This window comes from Neomonachus schauinslandi, chromosome 11 (genome assembly GCF_002201575.2).
Source record: "Neomonachus schauinslandi chromosome 11, ASM220157v2, whole genome shotgun sequence".
NCBI classification, from domain to species: Eukaryota; Metazoa; Chordata; class Mammalia; order Carnivora; family Phocidae; genus Neomonachus; species Neomonachus schauinslandi.
In genome coordinates, this window is record NC_058413.1 from 91,436,568 (window position 1) to 91,456,338 (window position 19,771).

At 38.1% G+C, this 19,771-nt stretch overlaps 1 protein-coding gene across 1 annotated transcript; it reads left to right on the forward strand.

The window, feature by feature from the left end:
* LOC123326212 (putative olfactory receptor 10D4) lies at positions 1 to 931 on the forward strand. Its single transcript, XM_044919599.1, is given in 2 exon segments — positions 1 to 227; positions 229 to 931. Coding segments are annotated over 2 exon segments (930 nt in total).
* The last annotated feature ends 18,840 nt before the right edge of the window (positions 932 to 19,771 follow it).

Genomic DNA, 19,771 nt, shown 5'->3' on the forward strand with positions numbered 1-19,771 from the left:
ATGAGAAATCACACAATGGTGACTGAATTCATCCTGCTGGGAATCCCTGAGACAGAGGGCCTAGAGACTGTCCTCTTCTTCCTGTTCTCCTCATTCTACTTATGTACCCTTTTGGGAAATGTGCTCATCCTTACAGCTATCCTCTCCTCCTCTCGGCTGCACACCCCTATGTATTTTTTCTTGGGAAACCTCTCCATGTTTGACCTGGGTTTCTCTTCAACAACTGTTATACCTTTCAGGGCAGAGTCAAGGTATCTCTTTTCAGGGCTGCATATCCCAGCTCTTCTTCTACCATTTCCTGGGCTGCACTGAGTGCTTCCTGTACACAGTGATGGCCTATGACCGCTTTTTCGGTTATCCTATGCCACGTGATCCTTCGAGATACATGGTCATCATGAACCACAGGGTCTGTGCCATCTTAGCCACAGGGACCTGGATGGGTGGCTGTGTTCACGCCATTATTCTAACCCCTCTCACCTTCCAGTTGTCCTACTGTGCCTCTAATGAGGTGGACTACTACTTCTGTGACATACCTGCTATCTTATCTCTAGCCTGTGGTGACACATCTCTAGCCCAGAGGGTAGGTTTTACAAATGTTGGTCTTTTGTCTCTCATTTGCTTTTCTCTCATCCTTGTTTCCTACACTCGCATTGGGATCTCCATATCAAAAATTCGCTCAGCAGAGGGCAGGCAGCGAGCCTTCTCCACCTGCAATGCCCATATCACTGCAATTCTTTGTGCTTTGGGGCCGGTAATCATCATCTATCTCCAACCCAACCCCAGTGCCTTGCTCGGTGCGATAATTCAGATATTGAATAATCTTGTCACCCCCATGCTGAACCCACTAATCTACAGCCTGAGGAATAAGGATGTAAAATCAGCCCTGCGAAGTGCATTTCATAAGAGAGGCTTTGCTGTGGAGAATAAGTGAGAAAACCTAAAGCTTTGCTAGGCAAAGTTTGAGTCTCCATTTCTTAGGACAAATCCTCGTTTGCAGCTTCCAAGATATTGAAATGAAATGTATGCTGTATCGATCTACTACTTAACCTCGCTAAGTTTATTTTTTTTATTTTTATTTTTTTTAAATATTTTATTTATTTATTCATGAGAGACAGAGAGAGAGAGGCAGAGGGAGAAGCAGGCTCCCAAGGAGCAGGAAGCCCGATGCGGGACTCGATCCCAGGACCCTGGGATCATGACCTGAGCCGAAGGCAGACGCTTAACCGTCTGAGCCACCCAGGCACCCAACCTCGCTAAGTTTAAAAATATATGTCTGTTTTCCTGTTTCCCTCTGTTTTATAATGAAAGATAATTAATAGACTCACTTAGCAGACTGTGAACTGATTCTTACGCTGCATGGAATTCTCTTCCAGAACCACCATCCTCCCTGAAACGTTTCTTAGTTGTTTAAATCTCTGAAAGTTAGGAAAACATATTTTCTTTCTCATAATCTCAGTTAAAAGCACATTCACAAAAATCTAGAGAGAAAGGAGGATGGAAAAAATTTCAAAAAAGCCCAGATTAGTATAGAATACCAGAACTCAATATCCTTCCTTTTTGTAGAGTATAATCTCCAATTTTCTGCCAATCAACACCAAAACTCAAACTAAATTAAGTAACATTTAAAGTAAGATCTTTCTCGTGCATGGTCAACTGTGGTTTAAAGATTTTTCTAGTGCGCACATTCCTCCACAATCTAAATATTCTTCTTGCATTATTAGCTGCCTGGAAGGCTATGAACTTGAATCATTTTTTTATTAGCTCCTAAAAGAATCAGCTTTAGTTTTGTAAAAGATAGTAAAAAAACAAACAACCCAATCAAGTTTAAATATGTTACTACATGTTTTTCCAAAACAAGGAACACTGATTTATCTTTGTCTGTTATAGAAAGCCCGTGTTATAATTTTCACTCAAATTCAAGTAGCAGTAATAAATTTCCCTCTCCAGGGCACCTAGGTGACTTAGTTGGTTAAGCCACAGGCTCTTGATTCCCGCTCACGTCATGATCTCAGGGTCCTGGGATGGACCAGTGTTGGGCTCTGTGCTGGGCGTGGAGCCTACTTAAGGTTCTCTTTCCTTCTCCCTTTGTCCCTCCACCTGCTCATGCTCTCTCTCTCTCTCTCTCAAATAAATAGATAAAAAATATTTAAATAGGGTGCCTGGGTGGCTCAGTTGGTTAAGCGACTGCCTTCGGCTCAGGTCATGATCCTGGAGTCCCGGGATCGAGTCCCGCATCGGGCTCCCTGCTCGGCAGGGAGTCTGCTTCTCCCTCTGACCCTCCTCCCTCTCATGCTCTCTGTCTCTCATTCTCTCTCTCTCAAATAAATAAATAAAATCTTTAAAAATATATATATATATATTTAAATAAATATTTAAATAAAGTTCCCTCTCCATTGAAAAGAACATATTTCTTCTTTTCTCATAATAAGATCAACGTAATTTATTTTGACTCTTTTAATTTCTATGTTCCATAATGCTAAGGAAAAAAATAAATTTTATTTATAGAAACAATGTTAAATTTTTGTATTTAAATTTTAAATTAAAAATCTTCTTTTCTTGATTTTTTTTTCTTTGCATATTTCACCTACCAGTTGTTTGTGGCTTTTCTTGCAAGCCACTTTAAATCCTATTTGGAAGGAAGCAGAGAATAAATAATGTACTAAAACAAAAGGAAAGAAAGAAAGAAAGAAGAAAGAAAGAAAGAAAGAAGAAAGAAAGAAAGGAAAGAAAGAAAGAAAGAAAGAAAGAAAGAAAGAAAGAAAGAAAGAAAGAAAGAAAGAAAGAAAGAAAGAAAGAAAGAAAGAAAGGAGGGGAGGGGAGGGGAGGAGGGAAAGAAGGAAGGAGGGAGGGAGGGAGGGAAGGAAGGAAGGAAGCTTCTTAAATGGAAACACCCTCATTTTCTTCCCTGAACTCCCCCTTTGGCAGGCAAGTGCTGAAATAGGCATGTTTTAAAACCTCCACTCTTACGATCTTTAAACACACACACATTGTTTCAATCATTTTATCACTTGTCACTGCAAAGAAACGCATGACAATACTAAAAGATAATAAACAGTTGTAAAGTTACAATGGTTGAATTTTACCCTAACAGTTTGCCTACAATGTATCAAAATGTAATGCCAGCCAGTGCTGTATCTCTTCTCTCTTCTTATTTCTTCACCTTCTGTTGAAGGGCCAGGTTTATCAACTAAGAACCTGGACTGAGACATTTCTTTGGCAGAACCAAAAGTAGAATCCAGGTCTTCTGGTTTGCAGGTCAGTTCTTTTTCTGTCTCACAAACTTATAAATGCTGACTGAGAAATCTATGGATGGTCTTGATGCTACAGAACTTTGGTTAATTTCTAGGCAAGTCATCATGATGATAAAAATACTAAGATACAAAATAATTCATCATTTTGTTTTAAGAGGGCATATCTAATTGAATCTGAAATTTTATTTCTCCTAACATAAAACATAAAGCTTTTAAACATAAAGAATTCTAATACCAAAGCTGCCTAGCTTTTCTGTTATGATGAAGCACCCATAGGAAACTCCATTAAATTGACTTTTAAAATTTAGACATAATTGAAACTTACCAAAAAGCTGAACTAGTACAAAGAATCCATGTATACCTCTCACTCAGATTCCCAAAACTGTTTTCATTATGTTGTTTTATTCTCTTTTTATATATAAATACATATATACACATATGTATACATATACTCACACATGTGTGTACTCATTTTTTTTCTGAGCCAGTTAGTTGTAGATATGATGAGTTGCAGACATAATGCCTTCTTTCCCTACACACCCCATTTAGAGTGTGTTTTCTAAAACTAAGGACACCCCCTTACATAACTATAATAGTTATCAAAACTAGGAAATTAACATTAGTATAGTACTGTTATCTAATCTACAGACATTCTTTAGATTTTACTAATTATCCAATAATTGCCTTTATAGTAAAAAAAAAAAAAAATCCAAGAATTATGCACTGCATAAAGTTACTTATCTCTGGTTTCCTTTCATCAAGGATAGTTCCTAAGTCATGCTTTGTATTCCAAGATATTAATGTTTTTGAAGATTTTAGGCCTGGTATTTTGTAAGACATCCATCAGTTTGAATTTGTCTGATGTTCCCTCCTCATTAGGTTCAGGTTATGCATTTTGGGAAGGACTAACTCAGAAATAATGTTTTATTCTTCCCAATATATCATACCAGGAGGTTCTGGTATGTGGCTTAGGCTCTTTGTCCTATTACTAGTGAGGTTAATTTTGAACATTTGGTTAAGGTGGTATCTGCCAAATTACTCAAGTACAAAGTTATTATTTTACTTTCCTAATTAATAGTGATCTTTTATGGGGAGGAGGGGTACTTTGACATTATGTAAAGATTCTGTTACTCCTTGAATTTTTACCTGCTAGTTTTAGCATCCATGTATGGTTCTTGCTTGAATCAATTATTATGATGGTTGCCAAATAATTATTTTCCAATTTAATCATTCCTACTATACTTACTATTTGGCTTTCTACTGTAAGGGAGAGCTTTCTCATCTCCTTTATTTATTTATTTATGTAAAAATGACACTCTAACAAACTGAATAAAGCATATGATACCTACCTTGTTGAGAATATGACAAAGGCTGTCAGCTAGAATCATAGGATAAGATGATCATACTAGGACCATATCTTATTGAGGAGGAGCATCCCTTTTTAAGAGAGGAGATATAAAAGATATCAAAATAAGGTTCTCCCACTTGACTAAATAACTTTCAAGTTCCCTTTCAAATCTGAAATACTGATTCTGTGATTTCACATAGCTATCTTGGAACTGCAGACCAACTTCTCTGGTTGGGGAAATGGGAGGATGGATAAAGGAATGCAAATGGGAGATGAAAATGGGACAGAAAGAAATATTTCTTTCTTGGTATGAAATCTTTGCTGATTTATCCAACAAACAAAAAAACAATTCCTCCTTCATTTGCTTGGTGCCAGCTAGTTGAAATATTTGATGCGAAACACAAGTCAAGGATAACCAGATTTATTTACTTTGAGGATATAGAAGACAAGTGGCATAATCAGGATACATTCCAGAGACAACGACAACATTTTTCAAGACAGAAAATGCAAGGTTCTTGGACCTCAATGTCACCACTAAACACGGGGATTTATGATAATATAGGAATGAAGCACTGATGTTAAATGGCCTGGGGCCAGAAGATTTCTAAAACATAGTGGTTTTGCCCATTACCATATTAATATTAAATCTTCATGGTTTGCTTTAAATGGTCATCTTTGAGCAATGATATGAAAGAACTCCTCTAAAACTCACTTACATGGGGCAGGAAACAATGAAATAGCAAATCCCTAACATTTTGAAGCAATTGTAGGGAATGGGCACTGAATAGCATGAGATACAGTGTTATGCAGTCAAACTTAGAGCCAATCACCTCTATAGAGAGAAGGAGATTTGGGCTGGGGAGAATACAAGGCCATTTTTGCTTCCAGAGTTACACATGTGGGTTACCCTGGTTATAAGGTGAGTTAGAATGACTGTACTTCATTCATTCATGACAAAATCACAGGCCTCAAAAGAAATGGAAATTAGTGGGTTAAGCATGTACTGGAGGATGTGTTATTAGTCAACACATATTTATTGATTACTTACTATGTACGCTAGTTAGGATCTGTACAATTGTTAGGAAGTGAATAAAATGAACATGGGCCCGATCTTTGGAAAACTTGCATCAAAGGAAGGGAGCCTTAAGTAAAGCCTGGAAACTAGGAGATCACCACTATACATTTTTTAATATTGCAAGAAACAGGAATATCTGAAAATCCTCTATTAAAGAAGAAGTATCGCTAGGTGAATCCTTCCCCAGCATAAGGCAGCCTAATACAGTAATAAACCTGCCGGTAAGATATTTCTCACAATTGGATATTAAGTCAAAATCCAGGGTTCATGGGCTCCAGGCAACCTACACAGGCTGACAAGCATTCTGACAGCTAACATGAAGATTTATTCTCTTCTCTCCACACTTCTTTGCCTACACTCCTACCCCCTAGAACCACTAGGTCTCTTATGTAGTTTTCATTTAGAATAGTAGTTGGGTTGAAGTTATATCATGTACTGGGTCCAGTGAATATTATTTTGCTTGGCATATTACTATATGGCTAGGAATTTGCTTTTGTTTTTAATATTTTAGGTACTGGCCTGCTTTTGTGAAAATGATAAATTTCCACATGGGAAAATAGAAATTAATTGAGAGCCTCCATGGTTGGGCAATTCAAATTGGGAAGTACGAAAGGAGGCTCACCCCATTCCATCAGGAAAGAGCCCAGAAATGAGCCACAGAAGAAGGAACCATGACCCTAAATGAGGCCTCTCAATCTTAGAATAAGATGAATATGAAATTATGGAGGGGAGAATTTTGTACCCTTAATTCTTTGCACTTTAATATACAACCAAAAGGTATTTTGTATTTATATTTTAATTTCTTTCTGAAAATTTAATAAGAAGATTCATATTCAGAACTGATACCCTTATGTAGTTTAATTATGTTAGCATTATATTATTTGGCATATTTTCATACTGATGAGTGCTCATTTTACAGCATCTTCTGTTGGGCTATATTGAAAAACGTGGCTAGACATAATTTGTGAAGAGAAATAGATTATAGAATGCATTTTTGGCTGAGGGTGCAGTGTGTCCTTGATATTAAATCAATTTATGTTCTGTTGTGAAAAGACCAGCAGGATGGTCTGCTGGATGATCCAGGCAGATCTCTCTAGGTTGCCAGGCAACCAGTGGGCTGAAGTAGGTGTGCTGCCTGCCCCCAGCAGAAGGGGGAGGGCGAATCAAGATGCCACTGGTCCCAAGGTTTTAGAGGGAGATAGACTATTCTCCTGCATGATCATCCCAACTTTATTAGTAATAAAAATCAACATTTTATTTTGACTGTCAAATTGATCCTTAGATTTATTAGCTAATGGACAGACATGAGAAAGTGGGCAGAAACATGATTGATAGACTCCCTCAATGTCCATGATTACATTTATTCTATCCTCGGGTTGTTGTGATACTTCACACAGCCCTTGCTTATAGATGAATTCATGAATTTGTGCAATGTGGTTCAATATTTAAAATTCTGACCTCAGCCTAATATGGATAAAGAATTATCACAAATGCTTTCCAAGTGGATGCCAAGTAAGCTTTATACTGAGCACAAGACAAAGAAAGTAATTCTTTATCAATCATCAGCACCTTTTTAAGTGATTAAAATAGTACACAAGAGAAATTAGCACCTCCCCTCTTCCCTTCCAATCTTTTGAGTGATAACATTACAACATGGCCAAATCCTCAAGTTACAGAGAGCACACTTTACCTTCTCACACTCTCACTCCCAATCACGCATGAAGTTCCACTACTCAATCTCTTAACTATTTCCCCCTAATTATCACCCACTGTCTTTCCTAATTGCCACCACCTCTTTTCACACCCCCATCACATGCAGATGGCCTCCCAAATGGAATCCTGACCACTGCCCTAACCTGAATCCAGCCTCCTGTCCATGCTGATTCCAATTCCCCTTTTAGAACTCCGTCAGATCCCATTGCTCACTAACAGCGCTCTATAGTCTACAGTAGGAAGTACAGACCTTCTAGCACATTATATAAAACCCTTCACAGCCTGACTCCCACAGAACTTTCTATTCACATGACCATGTATGAAACCGAGTTGTGTTTTCTCGAACACATGCTGTAGGCCCAAGAATGTTTGATGAACCACTACTAACCTCTTCAATCTAGACTTCTCTCAAATCATATCTCTTCCATGATGCCAACCTGGAGAAGCTGATTTCTCCTCTGTTTGTCTAGCACACATGCACTTTTACTGGTGGGCTTCCTTCAGCATCATGCTTTAGCGAAAGTGAGAAATACAGACTTGGGTTGAATTCTCACACTTGCTGTGTGACATTGGGCTTATTAAACTTCCCAGCCCTTAGTTTCTTCCCCTTCAGTTCTGAATAATAACACCTCCCTCATGTGGACATTGGCAGGATTAAATAATATTCTAAGCACCTATCATGATCCTGGCTCACAGAAGTAGCACATTAATTTTTTAAATTATTTTTTCGAGGAACCTCCACACTGTTTTCCAAAGTGGCTGTACCAACTTGCATTCCCACCAACAGTGTAAGAGGGTTCCCCTTTCTCCACAACATTTTTTCCCCTTTCTTCTCCTTCCCACCTAAGTTGTAAAAGTTCCTTGTTACAATTGTAAATCTTAAGCACTCGCATGATGCTTTCACATATGGATGTTCAGTAAGTGTTCAGGAACGAAATATGTCATTAACAAATACATCTATAAGGGCGCCTGGGTGGCTCAGTTGGTTAAGCGACTGCCTTCAGCTCAGGTCATGATCCTGGAGTCCCGGGATCGAGTTCCGCATCGGGCTCCCTGCTCAGCGGGGGGTCTGCTTCTCCCTCTGACCCTCTTCCCTCTCTTGCTCTCTGTCTCTCATTCTCTCTCTCAAATAAATAAATAAAATCTTTAAAAAAAAAAAAACAAATACATCTATAAACCAGAGCCAATGAAAGAACATTGATTAACTGTGATAATCAAGGAATTAATTTGCATGCTTTTGGCAATGCAAAGCAACTTAAAATTAGCCTCAGAGAAACAAGAAAGAATCATGTAAAATGGTTATACGTGCCATATTATGACACACACCAATTAAATTGTTCTGACAACAATAGTCATGATCTTTAATTAAAACTGGTTCTATAAGGAAATCATTATCAGTTTTTATCCCAGAATTAAGTGTTTATTACCAAAGTCTACAAGAAGAACTACTTAGTCAGTCTTTCCATAACAAGAACCATGACTATACAGAGAAAAAAATCTCAAAGGAAGATCAAAACCAAGTTTATTTAAATTTTCATAGACTAGGAGAGATTTGTTTCTTTCAAAGCAAAATAAGTAGTAACTGGGATATCTATCAAAATCTGGATGAGATGTTTTGTGAGAGACTTTCCACTGTGTGGATCCTAAAAATGACACTTTCTGGCCACTCTATTTTATTACAGACAGTGCTCTTGTTTCCATCATCTTTGATACTCCCATGTAATGAGATGAGTTTTGAGGTAGGATAAAATAAGCATCTTGTCCTTATGTGAAGACTTTTTAATTATTCTTAGAGAAGGATCTATAGTTTTAATGAAATCAGATAAGCACAGAGGTGAGAGCAATGCTGGAGTGGGGGCAGGAGCTAATGGGCACGGACTCTGCTGGTCTGGAGTGGGGGCAGGAGCTAATGGGCATGGATTGTGCTGGTCTAGGGTTGTAAAAGGAGGGAGAACAGGGAAGAATGCTATATGTTGGTTCTATGAAGATTTGTAAGATGAAAACATGGAAAAATGAATCCAAGACTATTCAGTTTCCTCTTTAGGAATGTGCTAGTGAGGATTTCCTGAAATTAGAGGCCTCAACTTAAAGATAGATGCTGTAAAGAAGAATGGCCTACCGATCCAAATTATACATTAACAGTGCTTTGTATGGCTTTTCTATCTCTTATACCTAAAAGTGGTTTCTTTAACAGGATCTTATATATTAATTATATTATATTATATTATTATATTAATATATTTATATTAAGCAAAACTTTTCTTCTGTTGACTTCTCTAAAATGCAAAGTCACAGAGTGAAGTCTGAGTGTATCCTACTGGGAATCACTAAGAGCTGGCAACTGTATTTTATTATCCTGCTCTTATCTTTTTAATTATGTATCCTCTTGGGAAATGTTATATTCTGAGTTACTGTTTGTTCCTTTGGGCTCCACACCGGCCCCCTTTTCTTGGCTTTGACAAATGTCTCCCATGTTTGACATGAGTTTGTTTTCAGTGATTGGCCTGCCTTGCAAGCAGAGACAGCTCATCCTTTTTAGGGGTTCTGTGGCCCATGTTTTCTTTTCTCATGTACAGATTTTCTCATCCACAGTGATGCAGTCCCACCAGTTTGCTGCCATTGGTTACCCACTGCAATCTGTGATCACCAGGAGGCATGAGTTCTATATGCTACTTGTCACAGGGACCTGGCTAGAAGGCTGGTTACGGGTAAATCTCCTCACTCTTCACCTTACAGTTACCCTAATCCAGTGCCAAAGATATGGGCTATCATTGCTGGAACATACCAGAAGCTAACCTGTGACCCACGCAAACAAACGGAGAGGGTACACTTTCCGAATGTTGGTCTTTTTTGCCCTCTCTCTCTCTCCTGTTTCCGTTATTCTTACATTTGCAAAGGAACGGTAATATGAAAAATTCTCTCAGCAGAGGGCATGCAAGGAGCTCCCTCAGCCTGCATCAAGCCTTCCTTGATTCTGTGATTCGGCTACTGAATTTGTGTGACTGTCTCGTTGAACTCCCTGATCTCTAGCTTGAGAAACAAAACTGTGAAACGAGTTCCAAATAAAATAGTTAAAAGACAAACTTTATTCATATAGTACATGAGAAGACTCAGAGGAATCTTTATTCTTCTAGAGGAATCTTTATCCTTTTCTTAGCCACTTCCAAGGAACTGTGCTTTAACTAGTACTGTCCTTAACTTCATTCCTAAGTCCTATTTTATACTGTGGATATTTACTGGAACTCATGCTTTAAAAGTGAATATAGGGGCGCCTGGGTGGCTCAGTCGTTGGGCGTCTGCCTTCGGCTCGGGTCATGATCTCAGGGTCCTGGGATCAAGCCCCGTATCGGGCTCCCTGCTCCGCGGGAAGCCTGCTTCTCCCTCTCCCACTCCCCCTGCTTGTGTTCCCTCTCTCGCTGTGTCTCTCTCTGTCAAATAAATAAAATATTAAAAAATAAAAATAAAAAAATAAAAGTGAATATAGCTCATTATGAGAATGTCAGATATTCAATTACTATTCATCATTTGATGTTCCCTCCCCAAAACTAAACAATTTTTAAATTCTTTTCTCATTTCTGTGGAGAAAGCACAAGAAGGGAGACTATGACACTGCAGAACAACCACTAAATTGCTTATCTCCCTTATCTTAGAACATTGGTTTTCAAACGTTTTTTTAGAAGACATTACTAAAAATTAATTCCTATACATGAAACAAAAATAGACAAGGTAATTCTTTTTTTTTTATAAAGCCCCACTTATCTAGAGAAAAGCTCACCTCAGCGGGCACAATAGGATAATATCTCATTATGTTCACGTGGATGAGAATTATATTATCTTCTTGTTCTTTTCTATTCTATTCTCCCAGTTCTTTTCTATTAAAAAGAGCAAAATTCAAGGACTCTTGATTATTTAAAGAAAATTATATTTTTCACACACGCTGACTCTATTACTGAAATAATTTAGCCACTGACGCCTAAGGATTTATTTAGTCATGTACTTTCGAAGCAGCCAGTACAAGGCAATTGAAAATTGTATGACTCACTATTAAGGCTGTTGCTTATTTTCATAAAAATAATGAGGCAGAACTGAAAGGGAGAATGTAGGGGAAAAATTGCTAGTGTTCTGCCTAATAATGCAAAATACTAACTTCATCGTGAAAGAGACAACTTGCAAACTGTCACAGTTTAAAACATGTATTTCTTCCCTCTCATCGAAATAGACTCCATTGAGCCTGAGAATTCATGTTTTCACACGGGAGGTTTGTCAGGCACAGATTCAACAGTTAGTTTATAGACATGAAGATAAGCAAAGAGGAATATCTGAAACTGGAGGGAGACAGGACTCCTGGGGGTGGGGTGAGGGAGGTGGAGTAGGAATTAGGCTTTTAGACATTTGATGACCAGTTAGATGACAGAGGTAGAAGAATTTTCAGAAGGATGGGGGCCCAAAGGGAATGAAGGAAGATTGTGAACTGGGAACATCCAAGAGGAGGGGACTCCTCTGCAAAAGGTTTACCTTCTTCAGTGAATTAACCAGTCCTATGAGAACACTAATATTGAAGTGTAGATTTCTATCTTGGAAATCCTTTAAATGTCTGGCACAGCTTCGCAACTTTGTGGGGGGCGGGGGGTATCATAAAGAATAAGGAAAAGAAAGAGGAAGAAGTGTGGCCTGCCCCACTGGAAAGAGGGGGCTTTCCAGCTGGACTTTCACACTCCCCTCCAGGCCCAGAGTTGAACATGGATCACGCTACTTACAAAAAGAATTAACGTCAACTGATCATAAGTGAGGCATATTTCTAAGGTTGCCTGCTTCTTTGCAGAGTTTCTCAGAGCAACCAGAACCTAGTTATTGATATTCTCTATTGTAAATACAATTCATGTGATCCAGCTGCAGGAAAACAAGGGTCCATACGATTAATAAGAGATGCCATCTTCCTTGTGCTAAAGATGCTCATGCCCGTTGCCTCACCTGTTAGGTTCGCGCATGGCCCATGCAGTGGTGGGGCCTGGAAGCTGTGCCTGGCTATTTTGTGAATTCTCACTAGGAATGCTGTGCTTCCCCTCCTACGTCAGTGTTTAAAGCCAGATGAGTTTGGTCCCGTGAGTTCATCAACCCAAAAAGTCCTTAAAGCTCTGCAGGTGACAACTTGTTCACATTCTCTCCTCTGTGGATATCCAAGTTGAAAGAGAAACAGTCTCTCTAGGGACTCTGTCCAAGAGTTGCCAGTGTTGAAATGATCAGAGGCCATCACAGAGCTTAGAAGCAGCTTGGAAGGCAGCTATGCTCACCACTATACCACCAACGCAGCAGAAGGTTCTTGGGGACAACTTCCAGAAGGATAACTGAGATGAGATACCAGGACAAGTCGGTCTTCCCAACAGGAGAGAGGGAAGGCTGATGCACAGGCCGGGCTGTGGCCCAAGGGTCTCAGAGCTACAATACAGTGAAAGAACTTTGAGATTACTCTTTCTGTGCCCTTACCTGTCCCTTTTTTCTCTTCTTACTACCCAGTCAAAAGACTCAGGGAAGTCCCTCAGTGGAAACAAGGTTGACTTCGCTGAAGGAAGAGTGAAAAATCAGATGCTGTCAAGGATAGTTATTGTGTTAATAGCAGCAAATCACTGAAGAACTCTTAATAATCGTAGCAAAATCTATATAGGAACAAAATAACCAGAGAGATAGTCAGAAATGAATATTTACCTAATCATAAGTGACATGAAGGGCACAAAAAGTCCTCAGAGGTAAATGATAATCTGATGGAAAGTGAGATAATCTTGTCAAATAGTGAATTTTCCCTTATCTCTTTGAGACACACACCAGATGATTTTCACAGAGGTGTGATGGAGCGCAGTTTGTGATGTTTCCCAGTGTGGGCCCTGGGGGGCCCACCCTGGCCTCTGGTTCATTAGTACTGTCCTGTGCCCACTTCTTGATACTGATATTGCTTGCTATACATCTACTTTAAATTATTTAAAAGCCCTTTAGAATCAACCTGCTGTCCACTTTTATTCCCAACCCCCACTTTTCACTTTCTCCCATCTGGGTTTTATTCTCTTTAGGCAACGAATGTGAAAAGACACAAATTTTCCAGGGTATTTATGCTCCAGTGAGCCAAACCTACTACTTCCTTTTAATTCCAAAGGTTTTACCACGGATCATTACAGGGTGTGGGAAAAGCAGATGTATAAAAAGCTTATGGAGTTACAATGTAAAAAATTAAATCTTGGGCATCTGATTCTAGAAGAAAGAGTAAGTACGTATCCAAACTTTCATCTCTTTCCCTAAACACAGAGGAATTATAGAAAAATATAATAAATATATAACTGCAGATGAAAACAAGTAAAAAGAATTCTCTATGAACAAGAAATTGAAAATACTCAGCCATGACACCCAGAGCACCCACCTGAGGCTGGGAACCAGAGCTGCCCTTTCCAAATTAAGCTCAGACCAGAGCTGCACAACCCAAGCCCGCTCCAGGCCAGAGCCACACCCACAAAATAAGCAGCACCCAGTGGGGACTCACAACTGAGAAATGTTTTTTGAGTTTTCATCAACTATACAAGGAAACCAGTATTCCAAAGAGACATACAAAAAATCAAAACAAAAAATTAAGATATAAGTATAAAAGAGACAATTAAAGCAATAATATGATTATGAAACAAGAACAAGAGATTCTGAGATAAGGACAAGAAAAGTTATGAAAAGAAACCAATAGAAATATTATAAAAATAATATTATTTTTTATTTTTTTATTTTTCATTATGTTCAGTTAGCCAACATGTACTACATCATAAGTTTTTGTTGTACTGTTCAACGATTCATTAGTTGCATATAACACCCAGTGCTCATCCCAACATGTGCTCTAATAATAATTAATATTATTAAATTAAAAAATACAATATTATATATGACGGAATAGCAGACGAAAGAGAATAAATTGCTGAACCAGAAGATTTAACTCTGAAAATCACCCAGAATGTAGCACACGCACAAAAAAATTTAAAACAGAAAACATAAAATCGATAAGTCTTCTTCTGGTTTTATCATTTTTATTTTTGAGAGAATGTTGAGAGCTCAATGAGCATCCTTTCGTTTCATCTAGCTTTATATAGTGGGCCCAGTAGATTCCAATCATGTTAGGGGAGAACAATTACTAGATTCATTCAAGAGGACTGTTGTTGTTTTTTTTTCTTTTAAGAACTACATAATTTTTAATAATAAGATGCTAATGATGCCATAAATAAAGAAAAACCCAAAGAAAAAATATTTTTTATCCACTAAAAATCTCACTAGCCATTAAAAACCACTGATAATAGGGGAGCCTGGGTGGCTCAGTGGTTAAGCGTCGGACTCTTGGTTTTGGCTCAGGTCGTGATCTCATGGGTCATGTGAGCTCCTCAGGCTCCACGCTCATCAAGGATCCTGCTTGAAGATTCTCTCCCTCTGCCCCTCCCCCCCACTCGCACACGTGCATGCGCCCAGGTGAGATAGTTCTCAAATAAAAAAATCATAAAAAAAGGGCCACTGATAATAATTTCATGGACATCTTCCCCCCCCAAACACACATATGTATGCCCACATATATATAAATTTAAACAGATGAAATAATATTGTAGTTATTATTCTATACTCTAATATTCCTATTCCCTAAACATTTTCCACATCAATAAATATAGATAACCATCTCAATTAAAGTAGATACCAAAAAAATCCATGTTATGGCGTTAGAATGTACTTAATGCACTAATGGAAATATTGTTTAACTGTTCACTGTCATAAACCATCAAGTTTAATCCTCCCAACTGAGACACTTACTCCATAAGGCTATTTCATTCCTACATGTATAACCTCAGTTTCTCCCTTGGTTTAGGAAGGCAGTGCAATGTAGTTATAGTCTCACATCTTTTCCCAGAATATTTTTGCATCATCTTAAAAGGGAAATCTCTAATTTTATTACTTTTATAAAATTTTCTTTGGGTTATAATATTTGGGAGCGAGCATTCTAAAATGCAAAGAAAGGAAACTCAAATTTAAAAACCAAGCAGTTCAAATAGAAGATATTTAGAAGGACAGCCTGAAAGGAAGAAAATTATAGATATCCTTTCCCACAGTGGTATGCACTTAAGAAGATGTGGGGAGGAAGGCAGAGTTTCACCCCTCCTTCATTGCTTACACAGTTACTCATGGTCTTCCAAGAGCAAAAGGAAAGGGATATAGGGCCCCTAGCAATCTATTATGATTGTGTTAACTACGAAGACACAAAGGCTTTCAAAGACTTTGCTTAAATAAGAAACACAGTCGGCTAAGAGGTTTATATTATACCTTTATGAATACACAGAGAAGAGGTGTTGGAGCGATGGAGAGGATGTGACCACAGGTTGACCTTGAGCTGCACCTGGCACTCTGAGGCTCTTCACCCCTCCCCTGTCCTTGGAATGTGTATCACGCTTGCCTTCCCCACTCCCAGAAGTTGCCCCAAGGTACACAGCCTTGAGATAGTGATGTGCTATGGGGCCCAGTTTCAGATTATACTGGAAAGATCCCAAGGTTTTGAACTAACAAGAGGAAAACAATTCTGCCTGAAAATAAACTTTTTAAGTAGTGATACTTTCAGAAAAATACAAGCATGTTTAAGTACTAAAATTAATGCAACAAATTATCAATCAAAGTAACCAAATAGGAAACCAGACATTTTAAGCAGCCAAAAGTTACATTTCAGAGGACATAGAACAATTTCCCCCATACAAGTGGGTGTCCTAAAATTTCCCATTATTAAAGTAACACTTATAGAGGCAATTTTATAAAAATCAAAGAAAGAAATATGGCACTATACATTTTCTCAAGACCTTGAGTTTTGTGGGTGTTTTCATTTATCATTTATCATTTTATCGAAAGGGACTTGACAATACCCAGTGGTATAGATTGCTACAGTTACTATCAAGGAATGATGATAATACCCCATAGCTAACCAATTCCCTCTGTTGTTTCCTTATGTTGAAACTAAAACTTGGTAACATGTTATCATCCCACAATTTCTAGGCTAAAATCAGTCCCTGGGGCTTCTTGATAAAGGAGATGAAGTCTCTTTCTACCATAAAGAAAATGCCCAATTCTCTTCCTCCTTTAGTAGCTAAGAGGGGGGATAGTGAAGGTATGGGCTAGAACAGATATTTGCATTAGCATCAGAGTAGTGCTTTTGCATTCTGTAAATGCAATGTGGGGTCCTGTAACCTTTGCCAGCCATATTCCCATCAAGACTTTCTTCTTGCCTAAATTACTTCTATGGCACACAGAAAAATGCATACAGTGGCACCCGCCGGTAAAAATGACAGTAATTTGAAGCTGTTTCTCTAGAAAGAGATTTATATGCGGTAGTATCATCAGAAAACCGTAAGCTTCCCAAACCTCTCTCACATGGTTGTATTCATCATTTCAACCATTCTTTATCCTCTCAATTGAGTCCCAGGATCTTTTTTGCTGCCTCTCTGCGTGCAGAAATGAGTCTAGCTTGTCGATGTCCCAATGGTGCCATCTACCGACCAATATGGGGCATGCACCTTGATTCAGAGGTCAATCTCAATGGGCGGATTCAAAATCAAGTGTCTTGATACAATTTTTCTGCATGATGCATAATCTACTCTGAACATAACTTAAATCAGTTTATTAGGTGTAAAGGCAGGACCTAACGAATTAGTATCATATAGGAATCTACAATAGGTGGAATTAAATGGTACCAGAATTATTTCATGCCCTGAAATATTTGATAACATTTCTACAAGATTTTCATTAATATAATGATCCATTTCTCCTTTCTTCTTATTCAAAACCATGAAGATATATCATCCTGGAACAATAGAGAAATATTCCATCCTTCTTATCTCTTCTCTAGATTTATCACATATAACTAAGTCCAATATGTTATTCTTCTTTGTATTGTCAGGACAAATCTGTGATTTTAAATAAGATCCAGACAGTAGTCTCTGAGTTAGCCTTTACTGATTTCCCATAAGGTATTTATGAAAAATCAGAAATAAAAAAAATTCCTAGGAAGACTGAAATATACTAATGACATCCAGATTATTTCATTTAGAAGAATATCTCTTAAATATAAAATTTATGGAGCTAAATTGTGAATCACAACCCATGGCTGACCAATGCAATCTTCCAAAGATAGTAATCATGCCCCCCTAAGAATGGGGCTCAGGATGTTACAAGGCCCACAGTTATTAAGTGTTAGATTAAAGATAAGGTAAAAATATCACATGTTTTCTGCAACTAGGGTCTCATTATGTTTATTATATATTAGTTATTAAATCCCAAAAGTTTACATTTTGCAATCTAATTTTGAAATGAAAATCTTTGTCTGGTCTTTAAGAAATTCCTTAGCATAATATATTACTGGGGGAATTTTGGAAGGTGTGAGAGCTTTCTCTTTACCCATATGAATTTTGCCCACATGAAATTGAGCTTGTCTGGTCTATACCTAGCTTTAAAACTTGACCTAGAAACAATCTCAGTGTACTGTGGTGCAGCTACTCTCCGAAACTTTAGATGGTAACTATGACATAGAGCTGAATGTGTGACTGGGAACCAGCAAGTGTAGTTCTGGAAACATAACCCTGGAACTGGGAGAATGTGGACAGATAGTCTGGGTTATTCACAGTATTGCATGTGGGATCTAAGACCCTGGTCTGTTAACTAAAATAAATGAGTCAATGTGTGTTGTGTAGTTATGCTCATTGAGCAAATTAATTTATTAAGAATAACTTTAGTGCTGACTACTGGGCCTGAAAAAAGTGAAAGTGGGAAAACAAAAAAGTTGGAGCATTATTTAAAGATACAATTAATTCCATTTATTTCAAAAATATATTTAGCTCCTTCTATGTTCCTCTGTTCTATAGTAGGTGCCTGAGATCTAGTCTCTGTCCATGTACAGTTTATAGGCTAGTGTTTATGTGAGTGCCGGCTGGAGGGGGTTACACTAACAAATTTAAAATCACTATTTTAAGTTCAACAGTAGTAATGTATTGGACACAGCGATAGCACAGAGCAAGGAGAAATCAGTGTGGTTAAGCTGGATTAGGGAAAGCTTCCCAAAATAGAAGATAATTCAGTTGTGCTGGTAAGAATGGGAATGATAGAAAATCACATCTTTCTAAAAGCCTACCATGGTCCTGATATTGGGTAAAATGCTTTGTACACATTATCTCATTTAATTCTGACAACACAATCTTACAGAAAGCTGTGAGGTATGAGTCTTTATACCATTTTTACAGATGATTACACCAACACCCATAGTGATGAGTCTAGAATCTGAAACCAAAATCTCTGGTGTGCAAATCTCATACAACTGTTCCATCGTATCTATAATGAGAGAGCTTAGAAGGGGAAGAGAAGGATGCTTATGGAATGATATAGAGACAAAACTCATAAAAGAGCTCCCTTGGAATTTTAGTATGGTAAAATGGCTGAAGTGTGGGTGTGTGTGAAAGGAGGGATTGTATATGAGAACAGACAAAAAGATAGGCTGGTCTATTGAGAAGTTCAAACACTCAACCTTCAGTCAAAGTTTTCTTTGTGATAAATTTATGAATAGTTAGGGGAGAGCATGCTGTAAAAAGATTAGGCTGAGGGAACCAAGGATGATGGGAATACGCACCAAGAAAACAATCTGAACACAATAGGAAGGAGACACACGGGAACTATATGTTCAAAGATGAATAGAAAAGAAGGTAAATGGAGGAGAAAACAGTGGGGAAAAATTATGGCCAGGAGATTTCAATAAGGTAGAAGTGAAAGTCTAGTGGGAGAATGGGATGACAAATCTGGAAGACAGGAGGTTATATTCAGAAGTGGGTAGTCAAGTTTATGGGGTAGTCAAGTCAATGGGGCAGGTAAGGGTGATGGCACGTTCTAAGGAAGGGCCCCAGGTTGGGATTCTGAAGTATAGCGGTGGTGAGGGCATCTGCATGAGAGCTTTGAGGTTAAGGTGATGAATGGTTCACACTGAAGACCTGAGATTAGGGAAAGAAAGTTATCTTGCTCCCAAAGATTTCAGTGAGTGTTTAGGCATGACTCTGAGAATAACGGATGATAAAGGATGAGTACAGAAGACCTATTTGGACTTCTACAGGAGAAAAAGTTTTGCAGAACAAGAGTAATGAACTGAAGAAGTTCACACCTGACTTTGTGGGTACGTTTTGAATAATAAATTTGTTTTTTTCTATTAAGTTAGTTGCAACATTTAAAAATTGGTAAGCTTTACATAAATACCTGCATTTCTGGGTTATTTGAAAAATCAGAGGCCCTATCAACAATTAAGCTAATTACCAATATGGCAACTAACACAGCTGGGTTTTTTGCTACATATGGAATTTTCAG